This window comes from Ananas comosus, linkage group 7 (genome assembly GCF_001540865.1).
Source record: "Ananas comosus cultivar F153 linkage group 7, ASM154086v1, whole genome shotgun sequence".
Taxonomy (NCBI): domain Eukaryota; kingdom Viridiplantae; phylum Streptophyta; class Magnoliopsida; order Poales; family Bromeliaceae; genus Ananas; species Ananas comosus.
Window position 1 is genome coordinate 4,800,105 of NC_033627.1, and position 21,864 is coordinate 4,821,968.

Genomic DNA, 21,864 nt, shown 5'->3' on the forward strand with positions numbered 1-21,864 from the left:
CAGAGGCCTTGTTTTGCCGAGCAATGCAGCCCACGAGTAGGCCGCACTATGTAGCTCTCTGAGAAGCTACCTTCTCAAAAACGGCGTTTGTGTAGTCATGCACTGCGAGTGCGCAAACAACTGCATGGACAAACGCTCGTATAGACTTGAATTTGTATGCTTGGTTGCTTGTAAGTCACTGTAATGAAAAAAATCATTTTTAAAAATGGGGTTATTTGCATACAAGTCCCTGCAAACATAGTGAATTGCAGAAATATCCCTGCAAATTGGAAACTCCATAAGTTGTCCCTGCAAAAGTGCAATGTTATGCAGATATGTCCCTGCTGTTAGAGTCTGTTAGAGAAATTTATTTAATCACAGTTAAACTACTTAACCATGATTAGTTAATAGTGTGAATTGACTAATTTGTCCCTCTTATGTTATATCCTATTAACTTACCTAACTACTATGGTGGGCCCTTAACCCTAGTTGAGTGGAACCAAACCGTAAGGAGAGCCCTCAGGTGTTCCGCCCGAGAGAGCGAGGAGAGCGACCGCGATGCAAGGAGAGCGCCCGCGATTGAGGAGGTTTAGTGCTCGTCTACCTCGCGCAACAACGAGGTTCAGATCAACGAGGTTTATTGCTCGTCTTCGTCTTCGTCTTCCTATTCCTCTTCCTCTGGCTTCAGATCTACCATTACTAGGGTTTTTTTCCATCATATTCATCAACGAGGTGTATTGCTCCCCTGAGTGTTAGTTTTTTCCATTACTAGAGCAAGGTTAGTGCACTACATACTATAAATCAAAAACTTGATTTATCTGATTGTTAGTTTTGGAAAAAAAAAAACCCTAGTATTTTAGGTTAATTTTTTAAAATAATTTTGGTCTTAAGAAGTAGGCTTGAATCATCCAAGTTAGATCTATATAATTATTGTCATATTTTCATAGAGCATACGAGTATAGAATCTAGTCATTTTTTTTTTTTTTTTTGTTTCTACAGTGGCAGTTTGATAATAGATAGGAAGGAGCATGGTTTTTTCCAAGTGAAGTTCAATTATGCTGGGTATTTTAAAACAGTAAAAACTGCATGTGGACTGAGATATTGTGATGGTAAGAAGCATTCGTTGATGATAGACCTTGATAGTTACAATCTTACTGAATTATGTCGAGATGTGCGATCACTATGGGATTGGGGTGTTACGGAGAACATTGGTATATGGTATATAGCAAGAGATGTTAAGCCAAAGAAATTCATTCAAGTAATCTCTGAGCAGGAGTTGATGGCTATATTTTCTATATACAATGACATGAAAGAAGCAGAAATTTTTATAACTATTCAGTCGCAAGGCATTCCATTAAACTATAATGGTGAAAAAACTCTAACACAAGAAGGCAATATTGATATGATTGATGATAACATTGAAGGTGTTGGTGAAGGTGTTGGTGAAGGTGCTGGTGAAGGTGTTGGTGAAGATATTGGTGGAGCAATTGGTGAAAATGTTGGTCAAGTCGCCGAAGAAGCAGTTGATGAAGATATTGGTGAAAATATTGGTGAAGCATTTGGTGAAGATGTTGGTCAAGTTGCTAAAGAACCAGTTGATGAATCAGATGCAATGTTAAGTGAAGATAGCTTTCGTTCTCTTAAAACTGATGATTCTGATTTAGAGGATAATATGGATCATGTGGGAACATTTTCATATGATGTGAATAACCCTATTATGGAAGTAGGAGCAAAATATCCAAATGTAGGTTCATTTAGAGATGTATTGACTCATTTTGCCCTACTAAATGAGTTTGAGTATAATCTACAAAAAAGTGATCTTTTGAGGGTAACTGCAACGTGCGCAAAATCTAATTGCAAGTGGCGAATCCATGCATCTCGACTTCAAGATTCCTTAGTTTTTCAGGTAATACCAACATTATCCTATTTTCACTTTTCATTCTTGAATGTACTTTTAGTATCATTCATTTATAAATGAAAGTTGCTGATATTTCTAACTAACATTTACGTGATAGATAAAGACTTTACAAGGAGAGCACACATGCACGTCGGCCAATAGGTGTCGGAACAAAGTGGCAACACAATCGTGGGTGTACAATAGGGTTATTGAGTGGCTACGGTTGGAAGGAGATTTATCTACAACTGAATTGCGGAAAAGACTGCAACAAAAATATCATATGGATTTGACCTATTCCAAGATATTTAGGGGAAAAGAAATGGCATTGTCTAAGATTCATGGGCATTGGGAGTATTCGTATCAAAGAATTTATGATTTTAAGGAGGAAATTGTTAGAAGAAATTCCGGAAGCCACGTGGAGGTAAAGCTGGAAGTGATTAACGGAGAGTATCATTTTCAGCGAGTTTTTCTTGCATTTGGTCCATGCATACAAGGATTCCTCAATGGATGTAGACCTTACATTGCATTAGATGGATGCCATCTCAAAGGAAAGCATAGAGGAGTTTTGATATCGGCCACAAGTATTGACGGAAACAAATCAATTTTTTCCGTTGCTTTTGGTGTTGTGGAGTCGGAGAACTCGAATAGTTGGGAATGGTTTCTTCATGGGTTGAAGACAGCTATAGGAGAATTCGAAGGCCTAGTATTCTCCTCAGATAGACAAAAAGGCTTAGATGAGGCCGTTCAAGTTGTATATCCAAGAGTTGAACATAGAGAATGCATGCGCCATCTTTATGCCAATTTCAAAAAAAAATTTCATGGAGACTGCTATAGAGACAATCTGTGGGCTGCAGCAAGAGCATATACACCTAATGTTTACGAAACTAGCATCGCTAAGGTGTATGAAGCAAATCCAATGGCTATTGAATACTTGCGGCAAAACCATAGTTATTTGTGGAGCCGAAGTAAATTTGGAACGATGGCTAAGTGTGATTACTTGACTAACAATATTTTTGAATCATTCAATGCATGGATATCCAATGATAGGCATAAACCATTGATTGATTTGCTCGATACTCTCCGGCAAAAAATAATGGTTAAGATGGAGGATAGAAGAAATAGAGCAAGAAAATGGGATCATGAAATTGTACCAACGGTTCTCAAATATGTAAACAATATAAGCAAGGTAGTACACTAATTTATACTATCTAATGCAGTATACTGAGTTTTTCTTTACCTTTAAGCTATAGTCTAATTACTTTGGCCTCTTCATACACTGATTTATGCTATCTAATGCAGTACATAGATTTTTTTCTTTACCTTTAAGCTATAGGAAGTTGCAGTACACTAATTTATGCATCCATCTTCACAATTTTAGGGTTTGGGTCAATATGAGGTGCTATGGAGTGATGAATTCTCAGCAGAAGTGATTGGACCTCAATCAAGGTTTGAAGTTAGACTACATGATATGCAGTGTAGCTGCAGGTTATGGCAAGTGAAAGGTGTGCCATGCATTCATGCAATGGCAGTAATAGGTAAATTAAAAAATGAAAAGTGGGAAAAATATGTGCACCCATATTTTACAGTGGCCAAATATAAGGAGGCCTATGCTAGTTCCATTGCACCATTACCCAGTTGTGATCAATGGGTAAAGATTGATATCGGTCATCGTGTATTACCTCCTATTTTAAATAGGCCAGCTGGAAGACCTCAAAACAAGCGAATTAGAGCACAAGATGAGATGGCAATTAGGAAAAGGCATCGATGCAAAAGATGCAATAAGTTAGGCCATCGTGCAAAAACATGCAAGAACCCTGTCGATGCGAATCAACAGCCTGCTGCAGGACCATCTCAAGCAGCGAATCAACAACCTGCTGCAGGATCATCTCAAGCAGCGAATCAACAACCTGCTGCAGGATCATCTCAAGCAGCGAATCGACAGCCTACAGGACCACCACAAGTAGGTAATGAGCACTCTAAAGCACCAATTCCAACAGGGAATCAGCAAGCAGGGAATACACACTCTGAACCACCATCTCAAGCAAGTATTAGCAATGGCACAAGGTACTATGCTGACCAACAATGTTCACTTTTAATTTTTTTGTCTTTGCTATCATAGTAACTATATAAAAACTGCAGGCGTAGAGGGAAGAGGGTAGCATCGAGATCAAGACACTTGCAGTCGCAAGAAGAAAGTGCTATTTCAGAAATTGATGCACTTGGTTGTCTAGAAAATTAAATTAAGATTTGGTTTAGACAAACAGTTGATATAGTGAAAGCCTTATTTTGGTCGGTTTGAATGGATGTAGTGAAAGCCTTATTTTGGTATGTTTGAATGGATGTAGTGAAAGCCATATTTTGATATGTACTTACTTAAAATGGATAGCAGTTGGTTTGAAACTTGCTGCAATGTGTTGTTGATGCATTGAACCTTTGTCTTTGTATTGGTTTGAAACTTGAATAACAGTTGTTTTGGTTTGAATAGATATGTGTTGTGGATACTATGTGTTGTGGATGTGATACCTTTGTCTTTGTTTTGGTTTGAAACTTGAATAACTGTGGATACTATGATTTGATTCGATAGCTGTGGATACAATGTTTTCAATAGATATGTGTTGTATTTGGTTTAATAGCAGTTGTTTTTTTTTTTGTTTGTATTGGTTTGAAACTTGATGCAATAGCTGTGGATACTATGTTTCCCAAATCTTTCATTACTCTGCAAAATGTAAGTAGAAATGAGCTGCAAGTGTTTTATCACTCACTATCTAATGCATTACAACAAGTACAAAAATTACTCTGCAAAATGTAAGTAGAAATAAAGCTGTTTTATCACATTACAACAAGTACAAGGATTACTGTTTTATCACTCACATTTTATTACATTGTCAAACTAAACAAGAAATTTACCAAAACTAAACATACAAGCAGCTTTAAGTAGAAATAAAGTTTTATTTTCTAACTTCTGAATACGATGCTCCATTGCTTCTTGAAATGCTTGTACTTGGTATTTCAAGTCAACAGTATTGTGGTGTGCATCATCAATCCAACCAAAGTAATTACAGTGCTCATTACTCTGCAAAATATAAAACTAATTAGTAAATGATTAAAATTTAAAGTTAGGGTTAAATACTGCAGATAATGCAAAAAAATTGTCTTACCCCCCAATTTGGACACCCATAGAACCGACGACCTCTAGTGTGCGGTTGCTTTGAAACCCAAATTCTATAAGTTTTAAAACAATCGCACTTCGGGATTTGGTTGCTCGAAGAAGAATCCGCTGATCTTTCACTCATCATAAATATATTAGAAGAGAAAAAAGATTGAAAAATAAAATTGTTGGGATTTAACAGATAAAAATGAGCGAAGAAGCAAAATAGTGTATCAATAAAGGAGAAAATAGCAAAAAAAGAGATGTATGAAATGTTGCAATGGAGTGATAAATTTATAGAGGAAGAATATGACCGTTAGGGTCATTTTTAGGGACATTTTTGTACAACTTTATTAATTTGGATTTTTGGAGGGATATAATTGTAAGGGCAAAATGGACATTTCACTTATAAAGAACAAAGATGACCGTTGGCATTTTTGCAAGGACATTTTTGCAAATGTTTATCAGTTAGGGCTTTTGGAGGGATATATTTGTGAGGGAAAAACTGTCATTTCACCCATTCACTGTTAAAAAATAAACAGTTCACTAACGGATGTTAACTGCAGGAACATATCTGCATAACATTGCACTTTTGTAGGGACAACTTATGGAGTTTTCAATTTGCAGGGATATTTCTGCAATTCACTATGTTTGCAGGGACCTGTATGCAAATAACCCTTTAAAAATGTCACTTCTAAAAGTGACTTTCAATATCAGTTGTTTGGACCGACCGTCCCTAGAGCAAGTGGCAAAGGGCTTGGTGGTTCGTACCCGAGATCCAAGTTCGAATCCTAGTTGATTCATATTTCCAGCTAAGTTTATTTCAAAATGAAATAAACGAAGCGGGTAGCGTGCTACCTATCTCTCTCTCTCTCTCTCCAAAAAAAAAAAAAAAAATCAGTTGTTTGGTTAACTGTACAGTAGAAAGGAAAACTGTGATCTTGAGATTACTACAGTTTGGTTATACATAAGTCATAGTTTTAAATTCAATTTTATCACAATTTGAATTTAAAATGTTGATTTGGCTTTGAAATTATACTTAACTTTCAAATTTGTAACTTAAATTCAAACTGTACAATTGAATTATAAATTTGAATTTAAAGTTGAAATAAAAAGTTTTAACTAAAATCAAACGTCAATTTGAATTTAGATTTTAAATTTACATTTAAATTTAAATTAAAAATTAATTAGCTTAGATTTTAACATAAATTTGAACTTTAATTCAAATTTGGCCTTCAATTTAAATTTGAATTTTCAATTAGATCTTAAAAGTACAAATTCAAACTTGAATTCATAATATGAATGGTTTGAATTTGAAGTTAGATTCAAAATTTATAATTTAAAATTCATAAAGTATAATTGAACTCATAGTTTGAAATGAAAGTTCAGGTTGAAACTCACACCTAAATTAAATTTTTTAATTTAAATTTAAATTCAAAATCGAAAGTTAAAAATTGAATTCAAATTCAAATCAACTAAGGTAACTAAATAAAATTTATAAATTAAATTCAAATTCATATTCAAACTTGAAAGTTAAAACTTGAATTCAAATTCAAAGCAACAAACAATTTGAAGTTAAAAAGTTAGTTAAATGTGAATTTCTTAAATTTTAAATTTAAATTTAATTGTCACGCCCCGGATGTCTCATTCCCCGGGCACGCCGACAAATCCGCCGTATACAAGGAATTTTTTCTGTATACAAAGTGACAGCTGTACCTGTAAATCAAACACTACTACGAATAATAGTAGAGAGCTGCTAGAGAAAACAGAAACTAAACAAACTGAGTTTCATATACATAGTCCAAATCCAAAATACAGAGCTACTCGCACTGGCGAGTTAAGTCCACTATGTACATAAACTCAAAACAAAATATCTACCTGCAGTAGGGGCACCTCTAGCTCAGCACGTCGGGTAGGGCTCTAACTCGCGACGTCCTTGCCTTGATCCTGATCCGCGGAAGGCGCAGCAGCCGAAACCTGTGGCTCTGCAAAACAGGGGTAACAACTGGGCGTGAGAACTACTGTAAAAACAAGTAGTCCTCAGTGGGTACCGCCCAAAACAACATCGGTCCACCCACTAAGTCTACAGAAGGGAGCAAGAATGGCCGAAAAAGCAGAAAGTAAACTCAACCGCTACAAATCACTACACTATCATGCTCTACACTAACCAACTGTAGGAAATGTCAAATCTGACCCAATCCAATCGGGACTGTAAACATACCCGTCCCTGGGACTGTGAATACACCCGTCCCTGCCCAGTTGCGACTATCCAGCTACCTCCACACTAACAGGTCCGTGGAGAGCAAGTCCAACCGGCATGAGCGACATCAACGCGAAAGCACAAAGCCGTCTCCGGAGTGGCACTCGTGGGCGCTACCCAACCGAGTATGCAGCGTATCTCTGTCGAGCTCAATCAGGCTCTCGAAAGCCAAAGTCCAGTAACTAACTCAACCTGGTCTAAGAACCAACAAGTAAAGTGTCCTCGGCACAATCTGACGTCAAAAAGGAGATACGGGCCCACCGTCAACTCCAACGGCACCCAACAGTCTGAAACTGCTCAAACGATCCTGTAAAAATTCACTCGGCATACCAGCACGAGTATAAATGTATTCTAAACTATCTGGAGTACTCGTCTCGAGGATACTGCGACAGTATAATTTTATAACAGCTCCTAGAGCTAAATCAAGCAGTTTAAACAAGTGACAGGTCCAAATCGCAGGTTTTCTCCTAAATCAAAATTTCAAGTCCAACATGTATAAACTACTCAAGTTAATACCACATGCTCCAAATTCAGATTTACAATCTACAAAATAATCCATGAATTCGAGCTAGAATAGATTATCCAAAACCGAAATCTATACATGTCGACGATTAGAACTTAGGAGTCAAAACCGATGTAACCCACCTCAAAATGCTAGCTCCTGGCAGCAAACGAAGCCTCAAACAAAAAATGATCCTTGCTGGATCAACCGGAATCCTCCAAGTCCAGTGCTCGAGCTAACTCCAAGCTCTACGATCGACAATTCTCAATTCAGTCCAAAATTCACAGCAGCAGAGAAGAACAGGGTTTCGACCAAGCTAACCTTCACCAAAACCAGCAAGTAAGGACTTCGTGGATTCCTCTCGAAGTCTCGAATCCAACGAACCAAGTCCCATCGAAATCCGATGCTCCTACGCCGAGTACGAGCTGAAATACTAACTGTCGACGATGGGAATCAGCAAACAGCACCTAGCTCGAAATGTCAATACTTGAAGCAATGCAACGGAACACTCACCTCAAAGGCTAATCGGACAGCGACACGGCGTCGAGAACGGCGAAACGCACCCTCGCCAAGCTTCCTCGCAGCGCTACGATCCCAACTGTATCCCCGAACGGCTTCGCGGCGCCATGTCGGTGTCGAATCCGAGCTCCAACCGAACTCCTCCACGGTCGAACCAAGCTAGAGAGGGAGAGGGGAAGAAGGAGCAGCAAGAGCACTCCTCTCAAGCTCTCTACGCCTGTATATATATAGAAGTAGGTGGAATGGGGTGATACAAACGAGGCTTGGAATTACCAAAAAGCCCCTCTACCTACCCCTTTGTACCGGTACACGGGCTCCTGTACCGGTACAAGAGCCAACCCGAGAGCAGCTAAACCAGTGCGCGCTGGTTGTACCGGTACAACCACGTTGGTTGTACCGGTACAACAAACAGAAAATTCTGCTGTTTTGCAGAATTCCTCGCGGTAAGCTGCCCTCACGTCGCACGGAATCCGTTTTGCGTCTATTTGACGCCAACGCGACTCAGACTTATCCCGGCACTCTCCAGAGCTGCCGACAAGCCTCCACCACAGAACCGTAGGGATCTCACATTAATTATGAACATAAAGTTGAATTTACAATTCAAATTGAAAATTACAACTAGAGTTTTTAGTTCAATTTCAAAATTAAATGAAAAAGGCAAATTTGCATTAAAAATTCATTAGTTTTCAGCTTTTGCAAAAATAGACCGTATTTTTGGATTTTGTAGATTCGGGACGAATTTTCAGAAAACTGATCAAAATGTTATTATTCCCTTTTCTCTCTCCTCTTTTTTTCTCTCGTACTTTTTTTTCTTTCTCTCCGAAATGGGCGGTGGAGGCGGAGGCGGCCCGCCTTGTCTCTGTTCTGCGCACCTTTGCCCTCGCCCTTGCCCGCGCACCCTCCCTCCGCCTTCCTCGCATTCAATCCTACCACGGTCGCGCCTCGACCCTCTTTTTTTTTTTTCTCTCCAACCCTCCCCTACTGCCTCCTCTGCTCTTTACAATAGTAAAGAGGGCAGCGTCACGTCTTCTTTCTTTCCTTTTTTTCTCTCATTTTTTTTTCTCTTCAAACCCCCTCTACCGCCTCCGCGACCCTCCACGATGGTAACGAGGACGGCGCAGGCGCTGACGCCAGTGCTGGAGAAGGAAGACTTAGAGCAAGTGCAGGTGAGAGCGAAGTCGAGAAAAAAATATACAGAAAATAAATAAAAAAAAAAGAATAAAGAATAAAATATAAAGAAAATATTTTTTCTACAAGAAAAATAAAGAATTAGAGAGAAAAGAAGAAGATGGTGAATTTGCACTATTTCAAAAGAATGCTGTACTATTTTAGAAGAACGTTGCTTTATTTTTTAGAAAATTTATCCAGAGATAAAATATATATTTTTGGATGAAAATTGTACTATTTGAATGAAAGTTGTATTCTTTGAATGAAAATTGTAGTATTTGGCCGAAAATTGCACTATTTGGCCAGAAAGAGGATGAGAATGAAAAAAAATAGTATATTTTTTGTTCAAATAGTACAATTTTCGTTCAAAAAGTACAACTTTCGTTCAAAGAGTGCAACTTACATCTAAAAGAATATATTTTTTCTCTCAAAAAGTGTAAATTTTTTCTCAAACAGCGCATTGTTCTCCTAAAATCGTGTAACATTCTCCGGAAACAATGCAACATTTTCCTAAAACAGCCAAAATTCATCAATTTCTTCTTTTCTCTCTGGCTTTTCATTTTTCTTGTTAAAAAAAAAAAAAAACTAATTTTCTTCATATTTTATTCTTTATTCTTTTTATTTTTTTATTTTCTGCATATCTTTTCTCGGCTCCGCTCTCACTCGCACTTGTTCCAAGTCCTCTTTCTCCTGCTCTAGCGTCGGTGCCTGCATCGGCGAAGGTGGAAGAAAAGAATACGGTGCTGTTTTCGTTACCGTCATGGAGGGTTACGAAGGCGGTAGAGAGGGGTTGAAGAAAAAAAAACGAGAGAAAAAAAGAAGAGGAAAAGGACGTAATGCTGTCCTCTTTACTGTTGTAAAGAGCCGGGGAGGTGGTGGAGAAGGGTCGGAGAGAAAAAAAAGAAGAAGAAGAAGGGTCGAGGTGCAGTCTCGGCGAGGTCAAAGGTGAGGAAGGTGAAAAGAGGGTGCTAGGGCGATGGTGAGGGCGAGGGCGCGCAGGACAAAGGCGAGGTGGACAACCTCCGCCTCTGCCTCCGCTTCCACCGCCCCTCTTCGAAGAGAAAAAAAAAAGAATGATAGAAAAAAAGAGGAGAGAGAAAAAAATAATAAGAGTATTTTGGTTAGTTTTTTGAAAATTTGGCGTGAATATGCAAAATCCAAAAAAAGGCCTATTTTTGCAAAAGCTCAAAACTAATAGATTTTTTATGCAAATTAGCCAATTGAAAATCATGTAATTTACCCATTAAATATATTTAAATATAACTAGTATTATATCTATTATCTTATTTTATTTTTTTTTCTTTACCTCTCTTTACTGTAATTGATTTTGCCCTAGGATTAGCCGAAGTCAATTACGCTATTTTCGATAACTCGAGTTTCGTCCGTATCTTTATTACGACGAACCAAACAATAAAAATGGTCATTTACGGCTAAAAATGTGTGGTATCCCTGGAGTACAGCATCTGATGCTTGTCGACACGTCGGAAGAGTGTCGGGACAAGTCCAAGTCGCGTTGGCGCGAAATAGACGCAAAACGGACTCAGGGTGACGCGAGAGCAGGAAGTTAGCACTGGAACCTGTAAATCTCAGATTTCCAGCCTGTTATACCAGTACAACACAGGGGTGTACCGGTACTCTATATATATTTCTGCTACAGACTACTCTCGGGTTTGCTATTTCTGCTGCATGTACCGGTACAACATTGATGTTGTACCGGTACACCAGGGTAGGTGAGAGGGCATTTTGGTCTTTACTTGTCTCGTTTGTGTCATCCTTTTCCCCCACAGCCTATATACGTGTAGGGAGGGTGTGAAGCAGGGTTTTTGGCTGGTCTTTCTCCTCCTCCTTCACAGTGAAGCTGGGTTTTATCTTGATCCCTTAAACTCTCCAATTTTATACTATTTCAACCTTTAGTTGCAGATTTTCAGCAGCGACCTTCGGAGTTTCAGTTCGTGTGCGACGTAAAAAGGTCGGATTGTGGTGAAACTTGGTTTGCTGGACTCTAGACTTCAAGAGGAATCCACGAAGTCCAATTTTGCAGATTTTGGTCGAGGTTAGCTTGGTCGATTCCATATTTTTCTTAGCTGCTAACAGCCTTGAGCTGAAAATGAAAATTTTGATTGGTTCTCGATGCTATCTTTGAAAGTCATGGGATTTTGGACCTGAGACACATACTCCATCATTATTCACTGGATTTGGAACTTGCCTCACCTGAATTGGAGATCTTTAAGTGAGTTTTGATGTTGTAATTGAGATAATTTAGCTTAAGTACTGAAATTGTAACAATTTGATGGAGTTTACTGAATTTTGATGTTTAGATCTCAATTGTGGATCATTGCTGGCTAAGGGTGAGGTCGACTGAGATTTCCTGCTTGTTCGTGACCTCCTTGCTGCCAGGGATTAGCATTAAAGGTCGGTTAATCATCGGGTTCTACTCCTAAGGGTTGTTTCGTCGACATGTATGAATTTAGCAATTGTATATCTAGTTTGAGCTCGAATTCATTGAGTATCATGTTTAGTGAAATCTGAATTTGGAGCATGTGGTAGTAGTTAAATAAATTATACATGTTGGACATGAAAACTGAATTAGGAGAAAACCAGCGATTTGAACCTATCATATGCTTAACTATCTGATTTAGTTCTAGGAGCCGTGATTTGATTGTATCACCGCAGTTTCAGAGCGGTGGATACCCATGGTAGTTTAGAATGCATTTATACTCGTGCTGAGATGCCGAGTGTATTTTTACTATAGTGTTCATACTGTTTCGGACTGTCGGGTGCCGTTGGGGGTTGACGGTGGACCCAGATTACTGATGTTGTATCAGATTGTGCCGAGGGCACTTGCGTTTTGGTCGTTAGACCAGTTCGACCTTATTTACTTGACTATAGCTTGTGATAGCCTGATTGAGCTCAACAGAGATACGCTTCCATACTCGGTTGGGTAGCGCCCACGAGTGCCACTCCGGAGTCAGGCTTTGTGCGTCTGCGTTGGTGTCGATATGTCCTGATTGGACTTGCTATCCACGGACTGATTAGTGTGGAGGTAGCTTTAGCTTCGACAGGCGGGACGGGTGTGCTCACAGTCCCTAGGACGGGTATGGTTACAGTCCCTAGTGAACTTGGGTCAGGATTGACATGTACTACAGATGACTCGTGTTAGAGCATGATAGTGTAGTGACATTTAGCTGTAGATTTATTCCAGCTTTTCCTACTATTTCTGCTTACTTCTGTAGACTTAGTGGGTGAACCGATGATTTTGAGGGCGGTACCCACTGAGGACTATTTCTTTTTGTAGTAGTTCTCACGTTCAGTTGTTACCCCTGTTTTGCAGAGCCGTCGCCTTCGACTACTGCTGCTGCTGATTTGGATCATGGCAAGGGCATCGCGAGTTAGAGCCCTCCCAGACGAGCCAGAGCTAGAGGAGCACCTACTGCAGGTAGTTGTATTTTGGTTTGATTTCATGTACATACAGATGCTTAACTTGCCAGTGCGAGTAGTTTTGTACCTTGGATGTAATGTATGTATATGAAACTCGGTTATTAGTTATTTTAGTTTTTTCTAGCAGCTCTATACTATTGGCGATAGTGTGTATGTTACTGGTACTGTTCAGCTTCGCTTCGTATATAGAAAAAATTTCTTTGTATACGGCGGATTTGTCGACGTGCCTGGAAAAAAAAGTAATCCAGGGCGTGACAAAATGACTTCACCTCTCTCCACTTTTACCCAAACCAACAGGCTTTAAAAGCTGTAGAACGTTTAACTGAGTTTAGAAAGAAAGTGATTTTTCTGAAGTAATTTGGTAAAGCTTTTTAACAAAAAAAAAATTAATATTTGCAAATAATAATTTTTTTACTAAATTTTATTTTGAAATAATTTAAATTTAAATTTTAAAATTGAATTTAAAATTAAAATTTTAAATTTTAAATTTTATTTTGCTCACAAATTTAAAATTTGCTATTTTAAGTTAAAATATATATTTGAAATTTGAAAATTTAAAATTTAAAATTTAAAATTAGAATTTTTAAATCTAAATTTAAAATTTCAATTTAAAATTTAAAATTTAGAGTTTGAAATTTAAAAATTTAAAATTTAAAATTTGAAGCGACCAACTATGCTGCTTCATGAGTGGTGCTTCCAATATTTTAATTTTTGGATCAACTCCTTTTATCATTTTTAGACCTTGAATTATTACTATTATTCTAGGGGGACTACTAAACCTTGGCGCTATTTTCGGTATTTGAGAATAGTAGTTCTTCTATCTCTGAAATAAGCTGGTATAATCAGGTATAATCTTGGAACAAAGGCTCCACCCTACCCCCGGAACAAGCATGTTCCTAAGTGGGAACAAAGTTAATTAAAGTCTAATTTAACTTTAATTATGATATTAAATTATTAATTAATCTAATTAATATATTTAAGTCGTTATATATTACTTAATAGTAAAATAATTAATTTATTATTTATAATTAATTAACTAATTAAAAATTAATGTTTTAATCAATTTATTCAATAACCCATATTTGTATTGATCAACCATTATTATTTTGACTAATCTATTTAATTTTTGACTAATTATCTAACTAAAATAATTTCTAACTAATTAAAAAGTTAAATAATTAACTAATAATTATTTTTATTCATTTATCAATTTATTATAATATTCATAGCTAATAATTTATTAATTTAGTGAATTATTTTTAATTAATATTTGATGTTAATTAATAAATAAAATATTTTTAATTTAAAATTATAACTCTTATTCTCTTGTTCCAATCTAACCATCCAAACATCATTTATTTTATTCCCAGGAATAACTCAATTTTCAACCAAACACAAAATTGGTCTAATTCCTACTTATACCTCAAATAAAATAAAATATTTGTAATTTAAAATTATAGCTCTTATTCCTCCTGTTCCAATCTAACCATCCAAATCTATTTATCTTATTCTTAGAAACAATCCAATTTTCATTGAAACGCAAAATTGGTCTAGCTCCTGTCTATACCTCAACTTGTACCTATCCATGAATAAACAGTTCTTACTTATATTCAAACCAAACGTAGTCCTAAGGATCACTATTATTCCAACCCTACAATTCTTAATTCAAGGACGAGAAAGCCGGAAGCACCAACTCTTTTATGTTTCTTAAATATAGCAGCTCTACACAAATTAGAGTATTTAATATTTAAAATTTAACATTAAAAATTTAAATTAAAAAACTAAAATTTTAAATATTAAATTTGAATATTAAAAATCTAAAACTTAAAATTCAAAATTCAAAATTAAAATTAAAAATTTGAAATTTGTAATTTAAAATTCAAAATTAAAATTAAAAATTTGAAATTTGTAATTTAAAAATTAAAACTTATAATTTAAAATTTTAAATTTTAAATTCTAAAATATTAAAATTTAGATCAATTTTTAAATTTTTAAAATTTAAAATTTGATATTTGAATTTTAAATTTGAATTTTAAATTTTAAATTTAAAAATTGAAATTTAATATCTAAATTTTAAAATTTGAAATTTAGAAGTTAAAATTTTAAAATTTAAAATTCAAATATAAAATTTTAAAATTTAAAATTAAAAATTGAATATAAATTTAAAATCTGAATCTAAATTCAAAATAAAAATTTAAATTTGAGTGCAAAATCAAAATCAGATTCCAAGAAGTAGATATTAGCTGTTTCTAATTTTAAGCCTTGAAAATCAGAAAATTGATTTTAAAAATCAGAATCAGATTTTAGAAACGAAGTTGTAAAACACTATATTGAGCCAAAAATTATTTTTGAGCTCAAAATCACATTTCTTTTTTTTCTTTTTTTTTTTGTTTGAGAGATAGGTAGCACGTTACCCGCTTCGTTTATTTCATTTAGAAATAAACTTAGCTGGAAATGTAAATCAACTAGGATTCGAATTTGGGTCTCGGGTACCAACCACCAAGTCCTTTGCCACTTGCTCTAGAGATGGTTGGCAGCTCAAAATCACATTTCAAAAGCTAGACCAAACACCCACATATTCTATGAACTAGATTCTGATCTTAGAGCTTCTATGATAAGATTCTAGAATTGCGGTGCGCGGTGCACCAAATGCACGCAATAATTAGCCAATGTCTTTTCTTTTCCCATGGACAAAGTGGACTGGGTTCATGCCCTAATTTTCTCAATCCAGGGTTCTGGAACTGTGGATGGACCACCACGCAGGGATTTTCTGTTGAGGAGGACATTTTCTCCCTGTGGTCCCATGCTCCAGCTGCACAATTTTGAATACCCATTCAACTAATTGCTTGTCCAATGTTTTCTCTGAACACCTGCAACTATCTTAAATTGCATATTAAACCGCGTAGGACGTTCTGAATCACGCACCATGTGTGTTTGCTCCCGCAGTCTCTCGTTCCTATTAAGCGCATTAAAGTGCATATATATAATTTCCTTTTTCTTTCTCCTCCTCTTTTTCTTCGTCAATATTTGAACCAAGGTTTGTACCTACAAAATTATTTTAAATGATTTTAGGGTAAACTTTTGTACACGCTATTCCCAAGTCATGGTTTCTAGAAATAACCACCTTAGATATGAACCCGAAAAAAGTTTGAAGACCATACGGTTTTTGCGCAATTTTACACATCCTTGCAGATTCATACATCACAAGTAGCATATTCTGGCATCTAAGCAACCCCAACCTGGATACATGCCAGTTAAGATGTGATCTGGATGTGGTCCAGGAAATCTCTATTTAGTATCTCTTGTTTCTCATGGCCCATTTTTCCGCTGGTCGATGAGCGCCGTAAACGAATATCCACAACTGCAATGCGAATAGGAAACTCTCATCCAACACAAGCGATTACCGCATGTACATTGTTCGAACAACCAAAAAAGCCCCAAAACAAAGATTCTCAGAGACTTTTTAACCGTCGACTTCGTCGAAATCTGTTAGTCTTATAAGAACAAGACCAGAAAGATCACAATGGATGCTTACACAGTGATTGCTGCAAGGCTTTTAATTTCAAGAGACGATTTTTACATTGAAGAGAAACAATATGATACAAAATCGATATCATCCACAACCTCATGAGACCAATCGATCGACCACAAAATTGTGAAGTAAAAGATAGGCAATAGAAGAGTATAGTGCGGATTGATCGTTCACGCACGTACTCGCTACAAGTTTAAATGAGAGAAGAGGGAAGGAACCAAGTCGACCACCGACCACGCGAGGCCCGCATACTGTAGGAACCGTATACCGGTATCGACGTCATACGCCTTTTGAGGTAAGAAGGACACGACTTTTTGGAGATAGCCCGCCTGCTTGAACTCGGACTTGTTCTTGCCGTTATCGGAGACTTTAAGTGCGGGAATGTAGCACGAAGATACTATGGGGATGCCCAAAGTATTGCACATCACTGGGAGCAACCATTTTGCTATTGCCTTGCTGCAGAACTTGACGATTAGTATTGTCGGGATGCCGACAAGAACCCTTGCGATAAAAACTGGAAACGTTAGTTCGGGTGTGAAGATGTGGGGGACACCCTCGTGGTGGAAATGGAGGTAAGTTTGTTGAATCCCACTGACCTGGAAGGAGAAGACAACAGTTGTTAGAGTCTCTCTCTGGCCTAAACTATTTCCAGTCAGTGCGTAAGATAATGTTTGAAGTAAGAAAAATCACTCATCAGACATAAAGAAGGAAAAAAAAAAAAAAAAAATCTACCCCAAATAACTGACGATACTCATCAGAGGAAATGGGCTGTACGTAGAATTTGATTAAAGAATTTCAGATTATATCAGAACCAGTGATGTGACTGCAAGTGCTTTCAATAGAATTTTGCACTGCAAACTTGTTTAACATGCCAAGTTTGTTAATAAATTTGCATGGACTCTGCGAAGTCAAATGCAAATACATGCATTCACTGATAGTTACCCAGTTAATCTATTCTTAAGTGGCCGAAAATTAGAAAAAAGAAAAAGATGCAAACTTTGCTAGTAATTACATCATATCATGCCACAGGTTATGTCAACAAAGGCCTAGTTTTGAAGTGCTTCCTCCTAAGGTGGTGTAGTAATGCTGTAAAGTTACTTTAACAAAAAAAAAAAAAATTCTGAAAACGCACTAGATTTCTAGCATAAAACAGTGTGGCACTTCGCCTATAATTGTACTTCAAATTCATCACACGTCTTATTAACCAACAATCCTAAGCATTATAATTTGTCGATACGTTGTGATAGATGTTTGGAACAAGAAGCAACGGAAAGCAAATGGCTTCCCGGTAAAGTGATAATATCATCCTTTTCCTCGAAGTGAAAATATTTCTAAAATGAAAAGATGGAGGAGGGACTGAGCTTACTATTCCAAATGCAACACCATTAAATGCAGTGTGGTACTCGAAGCTCGGAGTCCGGAATTCTGGAGTAGGATATGCGAAGCACAACAGGAAAGATAGACTTGCCCAGAAGGAAGTAACTGTGAAATAGGGAGGGGAAAAAAAACCTGAGAATGATGCCATGCTAAGAGGAAAAGATAGTCTTCAAATTCATCAACAAGACGCAAGACATGAACTAACGCATACATAAAACACAGTGAGGAGATCATGATGGAAGTTTCGATGTACAAACATACCATTTTGCCCGGATATGATGAAGTTATCTACATAATCATGGACAGCAAGCCAAAAGGCGAGGATGACAAGCCCAAAAACAATTCCCGCCGCAACATCGATCAAGCTATGCATGCCCAAATATATCCTTCCTATAGAAAAGAAGGCAACGGTTTCGTTAATACAGAAAAGCACGATAAACCAATCGTATTTCTAAAATTCGCTTGTCCACTTATCGTTCAATTCCTCGCTCTTTTCTATGGTGATCACAAATACGATCGCCATACAGATATATCGAGAAATCGTCACAAACAGACTTAACAAATGAAAGAAACTTTAAAGCTCACCGATGCCAATGAGGATAACGAGCAAGAAAACTAGAGAGAACCCGGCAACAACAGCGACGGTATCGTTTTGAGGGCTATTTGTTAGAATATAATGCAAGAGATATCTGCATGAAATAGCACCAATAAAATTAACATTAAACAAGAAAACTCCACATTAAAGTTGCAGGGAAAGAAACGAATCAAAGAAGGAAGAATAAATACCCCGAGAGGCAAACGGTGTTGAGAGCATGCGAAGAAGGCAACCCGTATTCCGTAGCATTCTCTTTCTCGTCTTTTGTAGCGGTCACCCTTCTCACCGGAGGACAACTCGGCCGGGGCGCCGATATGACATCCTTTATCGATAACAAGAACCATTCATTTCATTTTCATTGGATTGAATAAATGGAAAGTAAAGTGGCCTCCGAGAAGCAAACATGATCTACCTTGACGGAGTTCCCGGTGTAATCACAAAAGGCCATCAACAAGGTCATCTGTCTAGCCAATTTGCTATGCCCACTCTACAAAATTTTCGACAAATAGCGGAACCCATTAAAGTTCTTTATTATTATCCCATAAATAACACGAAAAAGGAGAGATCAAATTGGAACAAGATGTACCCAAAACAGAAGAGGGAGGAACCCTGTGTAGAAGGGCACTGAGACAACACAAGACAACACAGAGAACATGTTGTCCAAGTACCTATGGTGACATCTCTGCAACAAATTCTCAAATTTCACCCTAAAATCGTCGAAAAAATGGAAATTTGTAACTGCTACACCAATTAAAATGTAAAATTTTCATTCTCACCTGGAGTCGGAGGATCGAAGGGGTGTCGGCGACGACGCGGCGGGTGACCCACGGCTGCGTGAGGGCTCTGAACCGCCGCGTGAGATCGAAAGAAGCGGAAGCGCCCACCCATCCAACGATCGCCGAGAGGCTCAGCGCTTGCCAAAACGAGATCCCACCCTCCATTCCCTCAACACCCACTCCCCCCAACCCCCTTGAACAAATCTACACAAAACACACAAAAAGCTCCCACCTTTTCAACCGGGGAGAGGAGAAACAAACAATTCTGGGTTGTGGCTCTGCTTTGGTTTGATTCCACAATCTCCTAATGTTTGATCAAATACCCACTTCCCCACTTCAACAAATCAACACAAAACACACAAAAAGCTCCCACCTTTTTCTTCTGATCAAATACCCACCTCTCCCTCCGAAGAGATCTACACCAAAAAAATAAAAAAATAAAAAAACACAAAAAGCTCCTACCTTTATCGATCGATTGATCAAAATGGGCAACCTGGACTTCTTTGAATCAATAAGAGAGAGCCTTTTGAGGCCTCTTATTCAATCCGTGTTTCTAGAAATCCCTAAACAAAATAAAAGTCATCTTTTACCTGGTTTTTTTTTTTTTTTCCTTTGAGAGTGATGGGGACATTGGCGTTTGGGTTCGTATGAGTTTCTTATGAGGCTATTAAACGGAGTCAAAAGTTTAAGCCTTTTAAAAACAAGAAATAGTTAAAAAAGGGGGGAGAGAATTGAAGAGGGGAATTGAATCGGCTGTGAGGGCGAAGAGGAGGGGAAGAATCCAAGGTGGGGACGGAGAAAGAGGTAGAGGGGGGGGGGTTAATTGCATTCGTGAACCCCAAATTTGGTTTAATTACATCCAACTACATTGTTATTTGGTATTAATTTTATTTACGATATTATATATATATATATATATATATTTTTTTTCAAACGCAACATTATATTATTATTTTGTTATGTAGTCTAGAAACTATATTTTTAAATTTATATTTTTTTCTATTTTTATTTTTTTTATAATTATTATTAAACTGTTTTTGCTCATAACTTTTTATAATACTATTAATAAATCTATTATTTAAGACAAAATCAACCAATATTATTGTCAATTTGCATAAAAATATCTACAAATTTTGAGCTTTTGTAAAATTGGGTGCATTTTCCGATTGTGTTGATTCAGACCGAATTTTCAACAAATTGACCAAAATACTCTTATTTCTTTCTCTCTTTCTTTTTCCTTCATTTTTTTTCCTCTCCGACCTCATCGCCTCATCCACCTCCTCCGCGGCCTCAGCAACGGTAATGAGGGCTGCACCATCTCCTCTTCCTCCATCTTCTGCGCCGGTAGCACTCGGCAACAATAACGAGAGCGATACCGCCTCCTCTTCCTCCGCCTTCGCTATAGCCTCCACCCGCGCCGGAGAAGGAGAAAGAGAACTCGAAACGGCCCGCGCCGGAGAAGGAGAAAGAGAGCTCGAAACGGCCCCGGGTGAGGGTGGAGCGGACGGAGGCAATGATGTCGTTACTGAGGAGGTGCTCACCACCTGTGAGGGTGAGAAGAAAAGATGCGTCCATCTCCAAGGAACAAATAAAGATGCAAAGTATTGAAAAAAAACATAAGAATAAAAAGTAAAAAAAATAAAGAAAATTTTTTTTCTCTTCAAAAGATTATTATATATCATTGCTTATACCGAAAAGTCTAAGAATCAGAGAAGGAAGAAGAAAATAAAGATTGCATTGTGAAAATAAAATTACACAGTTTTACACAAAAAATTACACTGTTTAATATGAACGTTGCACTTTTTGAAATAAAAATTACACTCTTTGAAATAAAGATTTCACTCTTTCGATAAAAATTACACTATTTCAGAGAAAATTGCACTATTATATATCCGACCCTCATAGTCTCATCATCATCTTCTTCTTCCTCTTCTCTTTACCCCTTCCTCCCTCTTCCCTTCCGACCCCCATCCTCACCAACGCGAGCCTCTCTACCCCGCATGCTGCATCGAAGCCTTGAAACACGGAAACGACTTCATCGTCTCTGTCCGCTCCACTCAAAATTCGGGCCCCTCCGAGTTCTCCTCCGGTGATGGTAGAGGCGGAGGAAGAGGATGCGGAAGTGCCACCCTCTTTATTATCGCCGAGGGCCGGCGGGGCCGGCGGGGGAGGAGATGGAGGAAGAGAAGGTGGCACCGCTCTTGTTACCGTCGCCGAGGGCCGCGGAGATGGTGGAGGAGGCGATGAGGGTCGGAGAGAAAAAAAAAAATGAAAGAAAAAAAAGAAGAAGAGAGAAATAGGTCTTTTCCGTGTTTCGACAGTTCGATGCAGCACGCAGGGTAGAGAAGCTCGCATTGGTGAGGATGGGGGTTAGAGGAGGAAGGGAAGAAGGGGGTCAAAGGAAGAGAAAGAAGAAGACGATGATAAGGCGATGATGGTCGAAGAATAATACAATTTTCTATGAAACAGTATAATTTTTTTCAAAAGAGTACAACTTAATTTTATCTCAAAGAGTGCAACGTTCATATTAAACAATGCAAGTTTCTTGTAAAATAGTGCAATTTTATTTTAACAGTGCAACCTTCATCTTTTTCTTTCTTTTTCTCTGATTCTTAAACTTTTCAGTAACAACAATGATATAAATGGCCTTTCGAAGAGAAAATTTTTTTATTTT

The 21,864-nt window shown here is 37.5% G+C and overlaps 1 protein-coding gene across 2 annotated transcripts; it reads right to left on the reverse strand.

Moving 5' to 3' along the window:
- On the reverse strand, positions 16,439-19,950 carry LOC109713472 (lipid phosphate phosphatase delta). Of its 2 annotated transcripts, XM_020237573.1 has the most exons (9): positions 19,781-19,950; positions 19,191-19,606; positions 19,001-19,096; positions 18,827-18,901; positions 18,606-18,736; positions 18,405-18,508; positions 18,081-18,209; positions 17,809-17,924; positions 16,439-17,038 (listed from the first exon to the last, which is right to left on the reverse strand). In XM_020237573.1, the coding sequence occupies exons 2-9, from the start codon at positions 19,353-19,355 to the stop codon at positions 16,628-16,630; spliced, it is 1,227 nt and encodes a 408-aa protein (XP_020093162.1). In that variant the 5' UTR covers positions 19,356-19,606; positions 19,781-19,950; the 3' UTR covers positions 16,439-16,627. The 2 variants fall into 2 exon arrangements, with proteins under 2 accessions (XP_020093162.1, XP_020093161.1); XM_020237572.1 differs by having other exon boundaries at positions 19,191-19,950.